The sequence below is a fragment of the Labrus bergylta genome, chromosome 15, assembly GCF_963930695.1.
Source record: "Labrus bergylta chromosome 15, fLabBer1.1, whole genome shotgun sequence".
NCBI classification, from domain to species: Eukaryota; Metazoa; Chordata; class Actinopteri; order Labriformes; family Labridae; genus Labrus; species Labrus bergylta.
In genome coordinates, this window is record NC_089209.1 from 18474408 (window position 1) to 18492975 (window position 18568).

An 18568-nucleotide genomic window follows, 5' to 3' on the forward strand; every position below is an offset into this window, starting at 1 on the left:
TGTCCCATGAACCAAATGAAATACACAAGTACCTCCTGTGCATAAACAGCCCAAATAACAGCTGTGTTTCTATGGAAATGGTTCCAAAGAGAGAAAAGTGGCAAAACTTTGAAGGATTAAATCTACTCCATTTACATTTAGACTACCATAAATCATGAGCAGAGAAGCAAAAGGTAATTCAAAGGTGCAAAGAAAGCTACTTGAAGATACACAGGGGTGCATGCAGCTGCAGCTGCAGCTGCCAAGGACGGCTTAGAACTTTCCCAAGACATCAGACTGAACACCTTAATGCAACTTCTGCTACGCATGATGTAATAGGGATAACATGTCTTAATATGAGTGGTAAGATATGCTGAACCTGATGAGATGTTTGGTGTATTTGATGTATGTAATGTATTTTAAATAATGTGTGCCCCTTATTATTATATAACTTAGTCATGCCCTAGTTATAGCTATAGAGAATATGCATGAACTCAAGGTGACTTGTCTTTTTAATGAATACTTGACATTCCAAATGAGTGACAAACAGTGAAAATCACATTCAAATCTGTTCTTAAAATACTGGACTGATGCTCATGATATATGAATTGGATTTTAAAGGCTTTAGATGCGATTTTTCACACTTAAATATAATAGAAATCAAGTATCTCCTTTAAAAATAACTCGAGTCCCACTGTCTGTGATGTTTTCAGAGTTTTCAGTTTTTCTGTTTGTTGACATAGCCGGCCCGGCCGGCTGACTCCTCCCCTCGTGAATAAAAGTTGTTTAATTGAGGGACTAGAGAATAGAAGAATAACATAATGTACTCACTGCTTAACTGCGTTTCTAGATCACGCTCATTTCAGGTAAATTTACATGCAGTGTGAAGATACAAGCATAATAAAGATCGCTAGCATTAGCATGCTAACCCACAATGCACCGCAAGTTGTTTTGGTTTCATGCTGGTGCTCAAGGGCGACATCTGCTGGATAAAAAAAAAACGCATATAAAGCCTTTAAATGTGCTACATCCTGAATAAATCATTTAAATTCATGCGTTCTCTACACAGCATCCTGAGTCTTCAGGAGCCTTCAAGTTGAGCTGTCAGCTCATCTTCTGTCCTTTGCTGTCCATTTTCAGGGGAAGCTGCTGTTTGTTCTTTTCCAGTAATAACCACTGTCTGAATATCAGGAGGCAGTTGTTCTGCCTCTGAGGTAGAGGCTTTAGTCTCTGAATCTGGAGCTAAAATGGTTTGTGAGGCGGCAGCTTCAAGGACAGATGAGGTGGAAACAGTGTGGATCTCTTTGCTGTGAGAAACAGGAACCATGAGCGACGGCACTGACATAGAGGTGGAGGACGCTTCAGAGCACAGGGGGATAGAGTGAGACATGGACACGGGTATGGAGAAGGGCACAGGGATGGCTGTTCCATCTAAGGTTATAACACTGGCTCCTGTGTTGTCCGTAGACATGATGGGCTGGATCTGGGTCCCAGGTGGCATCTCAGTGTGGATGACAGTGATCCCACCAAGGGCACCATGGCTGACCAGAGCGATGGCCCCACGAGTGCTCCAGTCTGAAGGAAGAGTGACAGGCTCAGTCTGCACCAGAATGGAGTCAGCGTCGGTTTTAACAGGACCCCCAGCAATTCTATCAGCCACATCAGAAGTAACAGTACCATCGTTTTTTCGACCATTGCCCTTCTTCTCCCCTGAGCCTGATCTGTCTATCTTTTCCTTCGTGGGTGTTTTGGGTTTCTTTTCCTCCACATTTCCCTCCAGCACCACAAGGTAGTTTTTCCAGGGAGCATCTGCGTCATGAATCTGAGGGATAGAAGAGCTCAGTTTATTGTCCCAGCCGTCTGAAGGATCAAACTACTACTGTACGTAATGACAAAATATCAGATGAGGAACTTAAATCATGAATCCTTGTATAGAGCTATTATGGTCCAAACAGAACACACATTTAAATCAACAACACCATATCCATGCAGTTGAAAAATACACTTTCTGACAGCTTCACAAAGTAATGCTCACCATAGTGTGCCTGCGTAGGGTAGACTTGTCTGTAAAGGTGCGTTTACAAAGACCACACATGTAGGGCTTCTCTCCTGTGTGAATACGTTGATGCCTCTGCAGGGCGTTCAGCTGGGTGAACTGCTTATCACATTCTTTACAGCTGTATGGGCGCTCACCTGACAGACAGCAGACACATACAAGTCATATTTTAAACGGACTTTATAAAGCTGTAAAGAACAACCAACAATATTGTCTCCTCTTTAAAAGTGCATTGAAGTATTTCGGTGACTTCTGACGTTACCTGTGTGTATTTTTAAATGCTGGTGGAGAGAATTCCTCTGAGCAAAGCCTCGCCCGCACTTATCACACTTGTAAGGTTTGGACCCCGTGTGGATGTTTGAATGGTGCCTCAGGTATTCTTTGGATGCAAAGCTCTTCCCACAGGCCTCACACATGAATGGTTTCTCTCCTAACATCAGAAGGAAAAGAAAAAGAAAGAAGAGAAGAAGAGAAAGGTTATTGTTTGTATTTACCAGACATGTTTTATTTTTTTTAATGGTTGCATGTTTCAAGGTCAATTGAAAAGAAAAACATTATACACAGCATACATTAATGTTGAAATCTCTAAACTAAAAATGAAAATCCAAAACTCTGCATCACTTTTTACCTGTGTGTGATCTCTTATGATAGGCCAACATGTGCTTCTGAGTGAACCGTGAATCACACTCGTCGCATGCGAATGGCTTTTCCCCTGTATGAGTCCTGAAAATTAAGCACAGGTTTTAATATGGTTAAAGTCGCAGTGTGAGTAAGATGATTGAGAATGATTAGGCCGCCCATCGTGAGAGTGCTTTTATACCTGCGGTGCATCTTAAGGGCAGAGTTCTGGGTAAACCTGGCCCCACAGTCAGTGCACTGATAAGGCTTTGCTCCTGTGTGTGTCCTCTCGTGCAACAGCAGGGCTGTTTTTGAGCTGAGCGTCTTCCCACAGTCAGGGCAGACATGTCGAGAGTTGTTGCGTTCATGTACCTGAGAAGCAGCAGGCGGGTAAGACATTTTTTTTTATTAGGCTCGTCAATATATTTCTTAGTAGGTTTTTATTTTCATAGACATTATAAAGCATGTGGCGTTAACATTTAGTTAGTATGAGTGGATTATTCTCACCTGGCGTTGATGGCGGACAACATCCTTCTTACGTTTAAAAGTCTTTGAGCAGGATTCACAAGCGAAGAGCCTCTCAGTACTATGAACGTGCTTCTCGTGGATCTTCAGGTTGCTGCGGTTAGCAAAGGTCTGCTGACAGGTCTCACAGCGATAGATGACATCAGCTTGAACTCCATGATAAGTGCTGGACAAGAGATCAGACACAGGTTACAGACAGTTTATGGTCATCTGATATAGAAACAGCTTAACCAGCAGTAAAGATGTACTCCAGTTTACATTGTAGACATGTGGCAGCTCAGTGTCACTGCTGCTAAGAGGACAGGTTAACACACAAACCTTTTCACTAGAGTTGTTACCGCACAACCACAAATGTCAGAACCTACTGCTCAGTTGATCAACAAATGTTTTGTATATTTTAGAAGTTGGTGTCTGACATAACTATTCAGAGGCAGGTTGTGTTACGACACTGCCAACAATCACTGTAACAAGCGGGGAGTGGTTAAGAGTTAGGAAAACCTTTTTGACTTCATCTTGATTTCTTTGTGTGATTTTTCAAATTGAATAATTCATGACAGCAGGCACACAACAGCCAGAGTGGTTGTTATATGTTCAAAACTGTTCAAGCCTTTGTATGCCATCCTGTAGTGTTACACACATGTACAAAAAAAAAAGGTAATGTTAGTACACATGCCCCATGTACGGAAGCCATAGTCCTCTAAGTGAGCGACCCGGGTTCAAAATCCGACCTGTGGCTCTTTTTCTGCAGCTCCCACTCCCTCTCTCTCCTCGATTTCTGACTCTATCCACTGTCTCAAATAAAAGGCATAAAAATCCCCAAAATAAACCTTAAAATAAATGTGATGTACATGATCAGCTGGTGTTCACAGCGGTCCTGGTATTAGTAGTGACTCAACACACATTTTACATATTCAGTTTAATTGTTGGTAAAGTGATTAAAGCGTTCGTTCTTGTCTTAAAGCACATCTGTTAGGAGAATGGCAGCTCAGGGAGCTCTATGGTCAGACCAAAGGCCAGGGCCACTGAACGGCGAGTGCATGCATTCCAACTTCAGTCAATTGCAGTACCTTTTGCCTTATTGAATGTAGCCTTATGAAATACTGGTTGCTTTGTCATACTCTGAATTGCTAGATTTTGTTTTTTACACTCAAGGGAAATAGTGTATTTATCAATAATAATAAAAAAAAGCCCAGCAGCAATATTCTGTCCTACCTGATGTGCTTTAAGTAGCTTCTTTCGTAGTGGAAAGTCCGCTGACATTTGTCACACTGGAACTGGGCCTTGGATGTTCTTTTGAATGGCTTCTTAAGCTTCCCCACCTCCTTCTCCTCTTCATCTCCCGTATTTAACATGTCGTCTTCAGGTTCACTAAGCTGCTCATCCTCCTCACATTCCCAGTCATCATCGTCATCGACAGCTGGCATTCCCATCCATGCCTCTTCATCTCCTTTCTCTGGATGAGTCTCTGGCGGCGCCTCAGCGTTAGTCCTGTCTACATCCTCCTCTGTGCCTTCTTTGCTGAGCTGTTTGTCGTTGGAACGCTCTCTTTTAGTAGTTAAACTCCTCTGAAGGACTTTGCGTCCATCCAACCTCAGTTTAAGCCGTTTTGCTTGCGTTGTGTTATCCTTTGCCGTTTTCTTCGTCTTTAGTTTTTTCGAAACAACGTCTTTCTCAGAACTTCGTGCAGGGAGCTTTCTCTTGAGAGTCAAGCTTTTAGGCAGGTTCTTCGTTTTGGTTGTATTTTCTGTTGCCGCATCATAAACGTCATCTTTATCAACAACCTTACATTTTTTCTTTGTGGGTTTGTTCACTGCTTTAGCATTAATGGCCTCAGCACAAACCTCCAACAGGTCATCACAGTCTAGAAATTGTGCAGCTTCTTGAACATCCACAATCGTGTCTCGGGCAACCTTAACTCCTCCCGTGTACACAAACTCCAAAAAGTTGGAGAAATGTTTGGAATGCATATTTGAGAGACGTAATTTGTCCCTGGTATCATCCTGCGAGAGAAGGATCTTCTTGAAGTAGCCACTGGAAGCCGCAAGCATCACCTTGTGTGCCTGGAACTCCGCCGTGTCTCCCTGGTAGTCCACCTGCACTGTGACGTCACTCAGGTGCCCCTGCAGCATGAGCTGGTGCAGAGAGGACAGGATGTTTTCATGGTGGGACTTAGAGGTCAGCTGCATTAGTTTGACCCCCATGGTTCACTGATTCTGCTGAGACAAAGTGGTTGGAAAGGAGGATTTAAATGATTATTTTATTGAGTTTGGGGGGGCGTGCTTTCTCAGAGGTATGACAACAGTAACATAAAATTGATAAGCACAAGTTTTTAGATGGGGGGGGCTACTTTTTATATATATGTATACATATATTCATGTATTCATCTGGACGATGAATGTCAGCTAAATGCAATATCTTCCAGATTGTAAAATTAGGCAAAATATATTTATCTTACTGCTTTTAAAGGTCGACAATAAATACTAAATCACTCTTACAAAATTTGGTGTCTATAAAATGTGCAGGGACATTAGACTTATGGTAATCTTTTCTCTTGATAATGTCCCCTGCAGAGCACAGCTACAGCTAACAGTAGCATTACAGACGCGATGGTAAATAGGCCAGTCTAGCTGATTTTAGCTGCCAACACAAAACAAGTTAGTTGTAAAACACTTGCAACACGTTCAGACCATAACGCCGTGAACACAGTGTCTGAGTGAACGTCCCGCAGCCGCTGAACTACAAGACAACATGAAGTAAGTTTTCTTACCGTAAGCTCGGTAAAATGGCAGCCCTTCACAAATGCTCCTCACATCGAAAAGGTATTTCCTGTAGAAATCGCTCCCGAAAACGGCTTTCTCCCACATCCGGTGCCTCAGCTGGCTGATTCTGGATCCGTTCGTCGTTTTAATGTTGGGGTTGAAAACCATAGCGACCGGCTGCAGCTACTGATCCTGGATCACTTTAGCAGGTTTACAGGAACACAACGAAAAATAGCGCAGCTGACAATTCATGAGAGCAACCCATCCGGGTATTTTGCCCAAACGATGCCGGCCGCGCCCCTTTTTTTCAGGTTAATATTCTACAGTAATACCTGAAAAGATAATAGGGCAAAAGTCGAACTTTTTTTTTTTTTGCTTTTTCACTGTGTTTTGATTTTAATCAGCAGCCTTCAAAAGCCTAATGTTTCGCTCGTATAGGCGTAAAATTATGGACTTTTCTAATGACGTAAAACCACTGTGTTAAATACTGTAGGCCTACGTTGTAAAATTAACTATGTTTAGTTACAAAGCAACCATTCAATTAAATTATTTCAATGTGATATAATATGTCGCCAGGCTGCAGACACTCAACTAGAAACTGACCTAAATGTTAAAGTGCATTCCTGCATCATGTCCACACGGTGGCGCCATCTCACAGGATGTCATAACATGATACTTACAGTGCCGGATTTAAAGCAGTTTTTCCTAAATCTGTAGCAACTGAATCCCCCCCCCCCCCCAGCAATGATCCAGTTCTACATAGAATACGTTCAGATATTTTGATAGGTCAGACTCCATTCGTTTTATTTTAGCTGCTTAAAAATGTATTGAGTAGACTTGTGGCTGAGTAGTAAAGACACTAGTTGAATTGGTTGCAAAATAATACAAGCTATGATTTAAGCTGATTCATTTACTTCAAGACCTGCACAATTTTGTTATACAGCAGCAAAAAGCATGCTGTCATTCCCAAGGTGCATGGAAAGCTACTTGAGGATTCACTGGGGTGCTGTTCTGCAGCTGCCAAAACCTTTTTCCTTCCAGAGGAAATCCATATACCTTACATTTGTCTTAATGAATTTTGCAAGCTAGCAATCTGCTCTGTTCCGGTGACTCATGCTGCTCTCTGGGCAGACTACAGCGCTGACCTGGAACACTATGTCCGTCTGGCTTTTATTACATTACTTCTCTGCCATACCATATTTTATGGATTACATTTTTCACACAAGTGCGCCTCCATGATTCATCTTCATATAAAAGACCATCAGAACATCTGCAAATGTAATGATCTGAAACTGTAAGCTCCTGCGAATCAAAGTAGTTGCATAGATTTTAAGTCTGGTTTAAGAAACTAATCCCAGGATTTAATGGAATACCAGCTGCTATGTGCAAATTGAAAAGACAAGTCATTCAAATTAATTACATGTATATTGCCACAAGTAACAATTTTAAGATTAGAGAAAAGAGAACATTTTTCACTTCGGCTACAAGGAAAACCGTTTTTTAATTTGGAGATTTCTCTGTGAAAGACTCTGTATGATGGATAAATGTTGGCTCTTTATAGAAACTTTTTCACTTAAATGTTAAAAGCAGTTAGCTGATTAGATAGCTGAATCATATGTCATTTCTGCAGGATACAGACATCAGATATGAGTAGAAAGTTTGGATTCTGGGTAATGTCTGTGGTATAAATAAAATAAAGTTGGGTTGTGGTTTGTGATGTTGTCACAGGATGCTTTGTCATAATGAAGACATGGCAGGGAAACAAACTTGAGGTTCTACATTTCATCACTGGCTGACATGTGTAATCAGGGGGATGAACATTCACTGCATCACTGAAATAACAAAAGGTCAAACAGTCATCTCAGTATAATGCCATTTTTAATATACTTTCAGCAGTACTACAGGCTGACTTTTTAAATGACTGCAGGGCATTTTCTGAAATTCAAAGGTGCACTATTGAGCTGGGAAGAGAGGAAATGGATGTCATGTAACAGCAGTCGAGGGTCCAGATGTTGCCTGTCCATGGCATGCATAATAGCCAGACACATCACCAGGCCACCCAGTAACAAATTAAACTCCCACAGATGTATCATCAGGTTGTCAGTGAAGAAGAAGAGGTGCAAATGCTTGCTGAAAGGTGACGGGCTCAGCAAATACAACATTCGACCACCGTTGGTTGTTTGCTCAGCTATGGGTAGACTCCTCCACACAAACTGAAAATATCTGTGCTGACGTTCCACAGCTCACAAACAACGTGACAAAATGTGAGCTGTGTGAGTGAAAAAACACAACTCAAAGCCAAGGCCGGTTTTAATTTGAGGCTACAGAGTGAACACACTATACAAAAACACAGCAGGATACTGGAGTTGGGTGGTGATGGTTGTGTCTGGGCTCGGTTTGTGTGCAGGAGTCGTGCAAACACTTAAATCTGGATGCAACGAGGGTAAGCAAGTCAGTCGGTGTCCTTGCAGGACCTCTGTACAGGACTGACTCATAATCCTAGCAGATGAACTGATGGTAAACACCAGAACATTACATGGAAGTGCAGACAGAGGTGGTCCAACAATAACCGCAGCATTCTCTTTGTGCTTGCCCACATTACCACACAGCTGATGCCAGACCAATCACAGACCAGTCCAATTTAGTTTGCTGTGGTGTAGTTCTCTTCCCCTCTAGTCACAAAACTTGGTTAACAAAAAACATGTTGCATGAATTCATTGTTTCATGCTCTTAGACTTGTATTACATTTGTTGGTATCAATGGGACACAGAGATTCTTGATTTTATGCAGATTTGGACCAGGTTTTGGTGAGTTTTGTAAATGGAAGAAAATTTCCATCCGTATTGATTCAAGGAAGAAATTGGTTTGGAGTCAAATTTAGTACATGTTTGTGCTGTACTGTCAAGGCCAAGTTTGCTTAGCCAGGATACACACAGCAGTCCAAACCTGTCTCTATCCTCCCTAACAGTTTTAACCTAGCTTCTTTCCCTTTTCCCTTTTCTTTTCCCTTTTTAATTGGCCGCATGCCATACCACATTCAGCCTGTCCAAAATACTACTGGAACGTTTTAAAACCTCAGAGTAGCATCATAAGAAACCGATGTTTTACCAAAATGTGGAATTGTAATATTTTCTTTTTCTAAGACTCATGAAAAATTACAGTATATGCAGGTCATGTCCTTGCTCATGACCACACATGTTGTAGATTACAATTATTAAACTGCTCCTGCAGCGTTGTTGCCTTTCTTTATCTCAGTTAAAGCATTGGTCCACCATTTTGCTAAATAATAAAAAAAAACAATTGACCAATTGCTTTGTAACTTGGGAAAATATGCCAAGAGGATGAATCCTCTGGTAATGCGCCAACCCCTCTTTTCAACAAATACAAGGTAACAAAAAAATGTAATTAATCTTGTAAATTAGCTTGTGGCCAGGTAAATAGAACCAATTGGCAAATGTTACCATTCTAACATGCTAGCTAAACTAGTTAAACACGATGGAGTCAATGGTAGATGTATTGTCATTGTAAGCCCTGATCATGCACACTCTTGCTAAGCTTGGTCATACCTAACATTAGCAACTCTGACACAATGGTAAATAAGCTAAGCTAGCTACAATAGCTGTCAACACACAACAAACTGGCTTTAAATGCGATCAACTACAAAAACAATGTCACTTGTCCCTATTAGCATGCTAACATTCACACTTAGTTTAAAGATCAAGGCATTGCAGAGTAGTAAGTATTTAGCATTGCCCTATACTCTTTGTCAACTTCTGTCACTTCAGTGTATTGTATAACAATCAACTGCACGAAATACCACAATTGTGAAGGTTTCTTTCCTTTCCCCCTTAAAATAAGCTTCACGTCAACAAACAGAAATGTTTTCCTACTTGAGCCCGCCTGGTTCAGAAACTCTTTCCTTTCATTGATGAAAAGATATACAGCATTCAGAGATGAAATTACTTTCTAAATGGACTCTGACTCACCATCTCTATTCCCAGTTCCCTATTACACTCACCCTGCCTCCCTTCCTCACCCTCCTCTCCACCTTCACTCGTCCTTGTGCTTATTCTATCTATTGTAACTGTATACAGCACTTATCACTTCAGACGGCAGACAAACCAGCTCAAGGACAACCACCCACACTTACCATACTCATAAATAGACTATTTGTCCAGGCTTACCAATCACCTTATCCACCAAGCTTGTGTGGGTGCTTGTGGACAATGTGTAGCTCGCACTAAAATAGATTCTCACTGCTGCTTTGTGAGGGAGTAGCTGGGCCTCCAGCCTGCATTTTTCACATCTAAATGACTGTTGCACCTTTGAAAATGAACAGTTATGACTCACAAAGTCTATCCTTATATATTGTGTGATTTTATCACCAGTTTGACTGCTTAAACAGGTGGTGTCGACTCCACAGAGTTTCCCAGAATGCAACCCTCGCCCCGACTGTGTGGGACATGACCGTCAGCACATTCCTGGAGAGAGCTGTATCCCCAGAAGCAACAATTCCTCCTTCCTCTCTTCCCTCCCTTCCTTCCTGCCGCCCTCGTGTCCTCTCCTTTGCTTCCGTGGATTGCATCACTCGTCTGCCGCTTGGCCTCCTCTCCTCGGACCCTTTAATCACATACAGCACATACACACACACGCACACACGCGCACACACACACACACACACACACACACACACACACACACACACACACACACACACACACACATTGTAGGCAGAAGGCACCCTCCTCAGTCCTCGTACTGGTTTTCTGGCTTCAGTTGGAATTTTATGGTTGGTTTGAGCAGAGGATTTTGGAGGTCTTCCAAAAACTCTGCTTCTGCCCCTCCATCTCTTTGTTCCATTTCTTTCTTTTTCCTTTCTTCCTCTCTTTTCTCCCCTGCTTGCTTTACCAGCTCGCCCTCAAGGTCAGAAATATCTTGTGGTTTAGGTTTGATCCCTTTGGATATGCCTTTGCTCCGTCCCTCTTTCTGTCGCTCCCTTCCTTTCTGTCTCGCTGGGCCTCACTTACACACTTACTGTAAGCATACTGCATTTCTCTAAAGCATTCCCATACAGGAAGTACATGCTGGGATCAGCATGGGCTGGTCTGTGTGCATTGTAACACATATGTACACTCCCTCCCAGTTGGGGTCAACTGACTATTTAGACATTTAACATTCAGGAGGGAAAAATATAGTCATCAATCTCAGTGATGGAGTTGTCATCACTAAAGACATCTTAAATCTAACGGTTCAGAAAAATAAAATAAAATTGACTGATCTTCAACTGGTTCCCATTGACTCACACTCCCTCGACTCTCATTCTCCCCCCCGGCTGCAGCCTGGTTAACCCTGCTCCTCTGGGTTCACCTATCCTCTGGGTTGTGTAACATGGCAGAGGTCCAGCAGTTGTGTAATAACAGAGGCCTTGGCTGGCTGAAAGAACGCCAGTTCAACCAGTCATCCTCTCATATCCGCCAGTTAATGGAGGAAAACAAGGCCTTGCCCAATTAAAACCCTTATGTTGAGTCTCTTGAGTGCATGTATCCCTCCTAGTCATGCAGATGTCAAGTTAAGGTTTTGTAATGGAAATTTGTTATTGTTCCAAAATGTTGGGTCCACCCATTAAGTAGCTTCCTTCCTTTTATTACCATCAAATGTTTTTAGGGGGGGGGGGGGTTGTACTTCAGGATTTATTATTCATTATTATTTAGGAAAGTGGGTCTGACAGAATGTGCAGATTTTCACGTCCTCCAAGACAAACTTGTTTGTTGTGATATTGAACTTCAACAGTTAGCGCTAACTGATTCAGTGATTGGACAAGAGACATTACAACAAAACACACAATTTGGGCTGAGTCAATTAGAAACTTCAACTTTCAATTTTCAACTTCATTGTCCCAGAGTATAAATTTGGTTTGCAGCCAGGTGAAAAATATTTTTCAAAAACACATAGAAACACAGGCACATAGACTCAGACAATAGAAACAACAAACACTGTGAACAACATTAAATACAAGAGTTCATCAGGTAACAACAAGAAACGGAGAATGTATGAAAACGTACATAAAACCATCATGAAACCAGAATAAAAGAACCATCATCAGTCATCAGGGTCATCAATAGAGTTGAGGTCCTTGATGGCCTGAGTTATAAAATAATTGTTCAACCTGTTGGACTTTGCTTTTGGTAATCTGTATCTCCTGCCTGAGGGCAGAAGCTCAAACTCACCAAACAGAGGATGTGGAGGACACTGTAAGATGTCTCGAGCCTTAGCTGCAGCTCTCTTTCTGAAGGTGAGAGACAGAGCGAGTAATTTAACCCCAATAATCCTATAGTGCTCTGAAAACTGTTAATTATTGTTACAGCAGAAGATCAAGTTGCTACTTCACAATCACAGAGGACTCAAAAGCAAAGGTCAATATTTGGTTAAAGGATTGCATGAAAAACGGAAACACATGTACACAGTACAATGTTCTGTGTAGACATAGACAAAGTCACAAGATTGCAGGAACATGTTTGGGTATTTGGCAAGAGTCCATTACGGGTCAAATTGTTGAGCTAGTTTTGTTGTTGGAGCAGAACAATTGAAAATGAAAATGAAAATAACAAATATTATAATATGTTCTTGTCTGTTAACTATTAACTGAATTTTCCTGTGGATTATATTTTATTAACATGCTTTAAAATGATTTCCAAGTACCCTTGGAGTTGAACTATGAAATCTATGACAGCAAAGGTTGCTATATCCATTTCACATAATATCCCATTTAACCGCTGAATTCACTGTAACTCTAAATCTGTGAGTGCATAGAGAGCCAAATAGCTACCTTCATCTGTACAAAATTATCCTCTTGACATTTGCAAAAAAATGAACTAATTTCTGCTGATGGGTTTGTATTTAACGTTTGTTTAATATAGAAGTAAAAGGGGAACATTGGGTAGGCATGTGTAGTTATCCAGATGGGACTCTCCTCATTAATTTTTATGACCACTTTGCACACACGAGGGCCTCCTGGCATGCCAAACACTCTTCTGACATATCTGGCCTTGAGCTGATTCTATCACTAATGCTGACAAAGGCTTTGACATAGATTTCCACAGTGCTGTTTCGGTTTAACGCTTTAATGTAGTAGAAAAAGGTCTCCCCCAGTAAAACAAACCACAAATTCTTCACTGCAACGCTCTGCTCTCCTCTAGCTTGTTGACACTGCGGCTCAGGAAGGATTGTTTTTCAAATATGCAACCGGTTGTCAAATATACAGTGTCAAATTAACTTCAGGGTTTCCTCCCAAATGTCTGTTATCCATGTTGAATTTGTCCATTTTCTTTGGATCGGATCCCAGAAGTGGAGGAGACCACAGACATGAAAATACCTGTGTAGCCAGCAGGCTGAAACCACGTTACAGAGCCTGTCTGTAGACATGGAGGAATATGGCTGCAGTTTTCTTTTCTTTTTTTCCCCCATCAAGTCTTAATCATTAATTTAGTATTACCATACTGACTGTAATAAATCATGGCAACTCATTGTATATTTAAAGATTGATATAAAGAACAATACCTTTTTTGACTATCATATCCACTATTATAAACGAGAAGAAGGATTTATATAATACAACTTTATCTCATTACTGGGTGAAAAACCAAGAGAGCCATTGACAATTTAGCTTCCAAATACTAATGTTATAGCCTAAGTCTAAGCTGATCTATTTTACTTTTTTATCCCTTATTTTCACTGAGTTTTATTTAAAGATATTTGACATTTTAATTGCTTTAATTGTCTGCTTTCTTTCAGTCTTGCAAAAATAAATCCATTGTTGTCAGTATTCGTCTTCCCTTTTGCAATATGAAGCACCTTGCATATTTGTATTGTCACTTACTCTGAGCCAGTTCATTACAGTATGCCAGGTGTAATCTGCAGTAAATAGAGTTGAATTGGTTACACTTTAGAGCATCCACGCCTGGAAGTCAGATCCTAAAGGTTGAACTCTTTCATTTTGACACTTCAAGGCTTAAAATAAAATCCAGTTAATGCTCCTAAACACAGCTTTGCTTTCTTTGTGCTTTCTTGTTATTAACCAGGCTCTCCTTTAACATCCTTTTCAAAATGTCCAAAAGTGGAGCAGAGCGAGGAAAACGACCATGGGGGGGAGAGAACAGCATCTGACAGGCTGTTCCAGTGATGAGACCCATGAATGACACATTTACTGTGAAACAAGACAAGACTGAGAGTGTGTGAGGGAGATAGACACAGGGAGTGAGAGGACGAGATGGAAATAATGCCACACATACACACATTGAAAGCAGAGTGTGTCTCTTTCTGTCAGCTGAGAGAAGTCACGAGACCGGAGCTCCACTTCACTAATTTCATTCCATGCAGGCTGGCGAGGAATTTTGCATGAGCACAGGCATCCCATCAGGCCCGCAATCCCTTCACATCCTGACTGTAAGCTTTGCAACAGACACCAATGTGTCACTTTTCCCATAATGAGCTCTCATTTGATCCGCTGCCATCGAAATGGCCCTCAGTCTGAGAAAACTGTCATTGTTTATCCGCATTATGAAGATAACAGGGCCATCTTGTGTGGTGTGGCGGTGTCAGATGAGATGAGTGTGGAGGATATTGTCAGAGATGTGGAGAATGATTCATTGTGTTTCTCTATAATTGAATGATCCAGCGTTCATCGTGGGCATGCTGGTGAGATCATCTCCCACCATTAGACCTGCGGTTCACTTTTAAAGGACCATACATGTGGTTTTGGGTGTCATTGTCTGTCACCTATTATTTTCTAATTCTTCACTTTCCTGCTGACTTTGTTCCTAAATTGACCACAAACATTAAGATAGATATCACGACTTACAGGAAGCCATTAGTTTCTATTTCACTACAATGTGAAAGTCATTAGCAGCAGCTCGAAATTTCATTGACGCAGTAATCAATCACACTAACATTTTCTCATGTGTATGTTTAAATTAAAGATACCGGATTTTTTATCGCGGTGCTTCAGTTCACAAAGACATATACAAGTTTACAGATTGGAGAGAAATAAAAAAAAACATTTGTGCAAAGTGTTCTCTTTGTTCATCTTCTTGCTTTTACTTTACAACAATGATGTTTCTGATTGCAGACATATGTGCCACCAAGTTTCAACATATTGCACCTATACTAAGATATCTGAGCTTACATAAGATAACGGTGTTTACATAAATGGTTTATCAACCTAGAGCTGCTTTAAACATATGAAACCCACTGGAAAATGCTGGTAATAGTATATATTAAATGATCTATAGATTAAAGCTGTGATTCTTAAACTGGTGGGACAGGCCTTTTAGGGGAGGGCCAGAGTTACGACATGGGGTACGAGGCAAGGCTAAATAACAACGATCAACACACAGTTATGCACTGCCAGCAAAGCATGACCAGTTCTGTGAAAGGCCTGCCAGGTAAACGTAAGATTGATGATGAATGTACAAACCTCAATACTAGAAGAAAGACAAGAACGTGTGTCATATCTCACCCTTGGCTTTACCTTAACAATGGTGGTTGATGAAAAGAGGCCACAGTGTGTGTTGTGCCTATTATTGGCTTCTGATAGCATGATCTAGGTAACCACTAAGTAACCACTAGGTAACCACTAAGTAATGGGTAGATAGTGAATACTTCCTCATCACAAGTTCTAGAGTAGCTAATGATTAGTTAGTGGGAAACGAATAGGGAACTAACTACTTGTTAACTATTAGGTAACCACTAAGTAACTACTAAGTAACTACTAGGTAACCATTAGGTAACCACTAAGTAACTACTAGGTGACACTAAGTAACTACTAAGTAACTACTAGGTAACCATTAGGTAACCACTAAGTAACTGCTAAGTAACTACTAGGTAACTATTAGGTAACCACTAAGTAACTACTAGGTAACACTAAGTAACTACTAGGTAACCATTAGGTAACCAATAAGTAACTACTAAGTAACTACTAGGTAACCATTAGGTAACACTAAGTAACTACTAAGTAACTACTAGGTAACCATTAGGTAACCACTAAGTAACTACTCGGTAACCATTAGGTAACCACTAAGTAACTACTAGGTAACCATTAGGTAACCACTAAGTAACTACTAGGTAACACTAAGTAACTACTAAGTAACTACTAGGTAACCATTAGGTAACCACTAAGTAACTAATAAGTAACTACTAGGTAACCATTAGGTAACTACTAGGTAACCACTAGGTAACTACCAGTAACTACTAGGTAACCACTAGGTAACTAATAGGAAACCACGAAGTAACCACTAAGTAATTACTAGGTAACCATTAGGAAACCACTAGGTAACTACTAGGTAACCACTAAGTAACCACTAAGTGACGATTAGATAACCAATAGTTAACCACTAAGTAACCACTAGGTAACCACCAAGTAACTACTAAGTAACTACTAGGTAACCATTAGGTAACCACTAAGTAACTACTCGGTAACCATTAGGTAACCACTAAGTAACTACTAGGTAACCATTAGGTAACCACTAAGTAACTACTAGGTAACACTAAGTAACTACTAAGTAACTACTAGGTAACCATTAGGTAACCACTAAGTAACTACTAAGTAACTACTAGGTAACCATTAGGTAACTACTAGGTAACCACTAGGTAACTACCAAGTAACTACTAGGTAACCACTAGGTAACTAATAGGAAACCACGAAGTAACCACTAAGTAATTACTAGGTAACCATTAGGAAACCACTAGGTAACTACTAGGTAACCACTAAGTAACCACTAAGTGACGATTAGATAACCAATAGTTAACCACTAAGTAACCACTAGGTAACCACCAAGTAACCACTAAGTAACTACTTGCTAACCATTAGGAAACCCCTAGGTAACTACCATAGACTGTAAATATTACTGGACGAACCCTGACCCGTCTGTTACATAGGCAGAAAATGAGTCCAATCGACGGCCGCATCCATATTGGATTTGCAGTCTCAACCTAACTTCGGATCAACCTAACGACAGCAGTAAGGCGGGACCGGCGGGACTTAACTCCGCCCATTCAGCTCGACGTTAGCAGTCCACTTGACAGCATTGCTGACAGCTAGGATGCTATCATCCCCTACTCCTGCTCGTCCTGAGAAAACTCTATAAACAGTAAGTTAACATTTAACTTTTCTACAACACAGTTACAACTAATTATATTCAACCCAAATATTTAATTAAAGTCCTAAAACTACACTTTTTTAAATATACAACTATGGTTATTAGTTATTTGTCAGAGCAGTTAGACTTTGTCAGTGTTAGCAGAGAAATACATTAACAAAGTTTTATCCATAAACTGTAAATAAATATGAGACATCCAGAAGAAATCAATATTACAAAGCATACAGTTCATGTTACTGTTCTGACAAAAAGAGTAATGTCTGTGTTTTATATTTACTGATGTCAACAGCGATGTGGGTGAACATGACAATTGAAAATTAATATTTAATATTTATTATAAGACATTTGTTTTCTATTGAACCCCGTGAAGTCATGGAGTCTGTGGACAGTGTCAGCTTCACACCAAAAACTTTAAGTATTAGAAAAAATAGTGTTTAAGACTGGCATCTATTATTATGAGTCGCAGCTACCTTGTTCAATATTATTCCTGCAGATGTGGCTAATAACAAAAAAACACCCTGAGCTGTCACATGTAGTTAACTGTACATTTTGTTTTGTCTGAGGCATTAATTGAACACCTTTGTATTTCTCCTATAGACACAGTGTGGATTATTGGTGACTGGTCCGTCAAGGTGCCCAGAGAGCTGCAGAGACAGAGGAAGAAACCTGAGCCTCAACAACATCTGCATTTGTTGGTTCTTCTGGGGTGGACTTCGGTTGCTTCTCTTCAACAACTCGCTGTGAGGGAGGTCTCCCCCGGATGGCCTGAGTGATGTCACCCACAGGCTGAGAGCTGGAGCTGAGGCGGGTTTTAAGCCTCTTGACAAACCGTTACACCGCACTCGCCTGTCAAGCTGGTCAGCTACACGCCTTATTGTGAATAACTCTTATCCTTCATCAAATCAAAACTGATGAGTCATCAAAACATTCACCCCCCGTACAGTGTGTCCATCGAGACATGAGCTAATCACACCTATTTGTTTGTTTTGTACCAAGCTGTAAACATGTTCATCTCTGCTGTAAAAACAGACTTTTTGAATGTGGTTTTTCAGATTAAATAAATATTTCTATATAAATGCACTCCTTTATGTCTACTTATGAGTATACATTTCAGATTTTAAAAGGACAAGACTAAAATGTGCATTAACTCAATAGCTTCGGGAAGGAAGTCTACTTTTACACAACTTTTTATTCTTTCAACATTTTTTTTTACCAAATACTAATGTAGTTCATTTCTGAAAGTGGGATGGAACAGAGTCATTGCCACATTTGCCCTTAAACACAGCCCCATTCTTAAATTAAGATACACTGAGAGTAAATAAGATCAATAACTTGTGAATGAAAACACAGTTAAAAATGATTTAGAAATGTAGTCTTCCCAGATCAATATCACAAAATATCAACTTCTCCCATCTAAACTGGACAAAGGGTTTTAAAATGGGAAGAAAATGGTTTGATTGCAAGTTGTTTGGAGGAGA

General features: G+C 40.5%; 1 protein-coding gene across 2 annotated transcripts; it reads right to left on the reverse strand.

Moving 5' to 3' along the window:
- Positions 1–473: 473 nt before the first annotated feature.
- On the reverse strand, positions 474–6175 carry gzf1 (GDNF-inducible zinc finger protein 1). 2 transcript variants are annotated; one of them, XM_020632370.3, is made up of 8 exons: positions 5946–6175; positions 4391–5391; positions 3161–3344; positions 2856–3025; positions 2664–2758; positions 2298–2465; positions 2015–2172; positions 474–1801 (listed from the first exon to the last, which is right to left on the reverse strand). In XM_020632370.3, exons 2-8 carry the CDS (start codon positions 5377–5379, stop codon positions 1061–1063), a joined length of 2505 nt encoding a protein of 834 aa, XP_020488026.2. In that variant the 5' UTR covers positions 5380–5391; positions 5946–6175; the 3' UTR covers positions 474–1060. The 2 variants fall into 2 exon arrangements, with proteins under 2 accessions (XP_020488026.2, XP_020488027.2); XM_020632371.3 differs by having other exon boundaries at positions 4391–5394.
- Positions 6176–18568: the final 12393 nt, after the last annotated feature.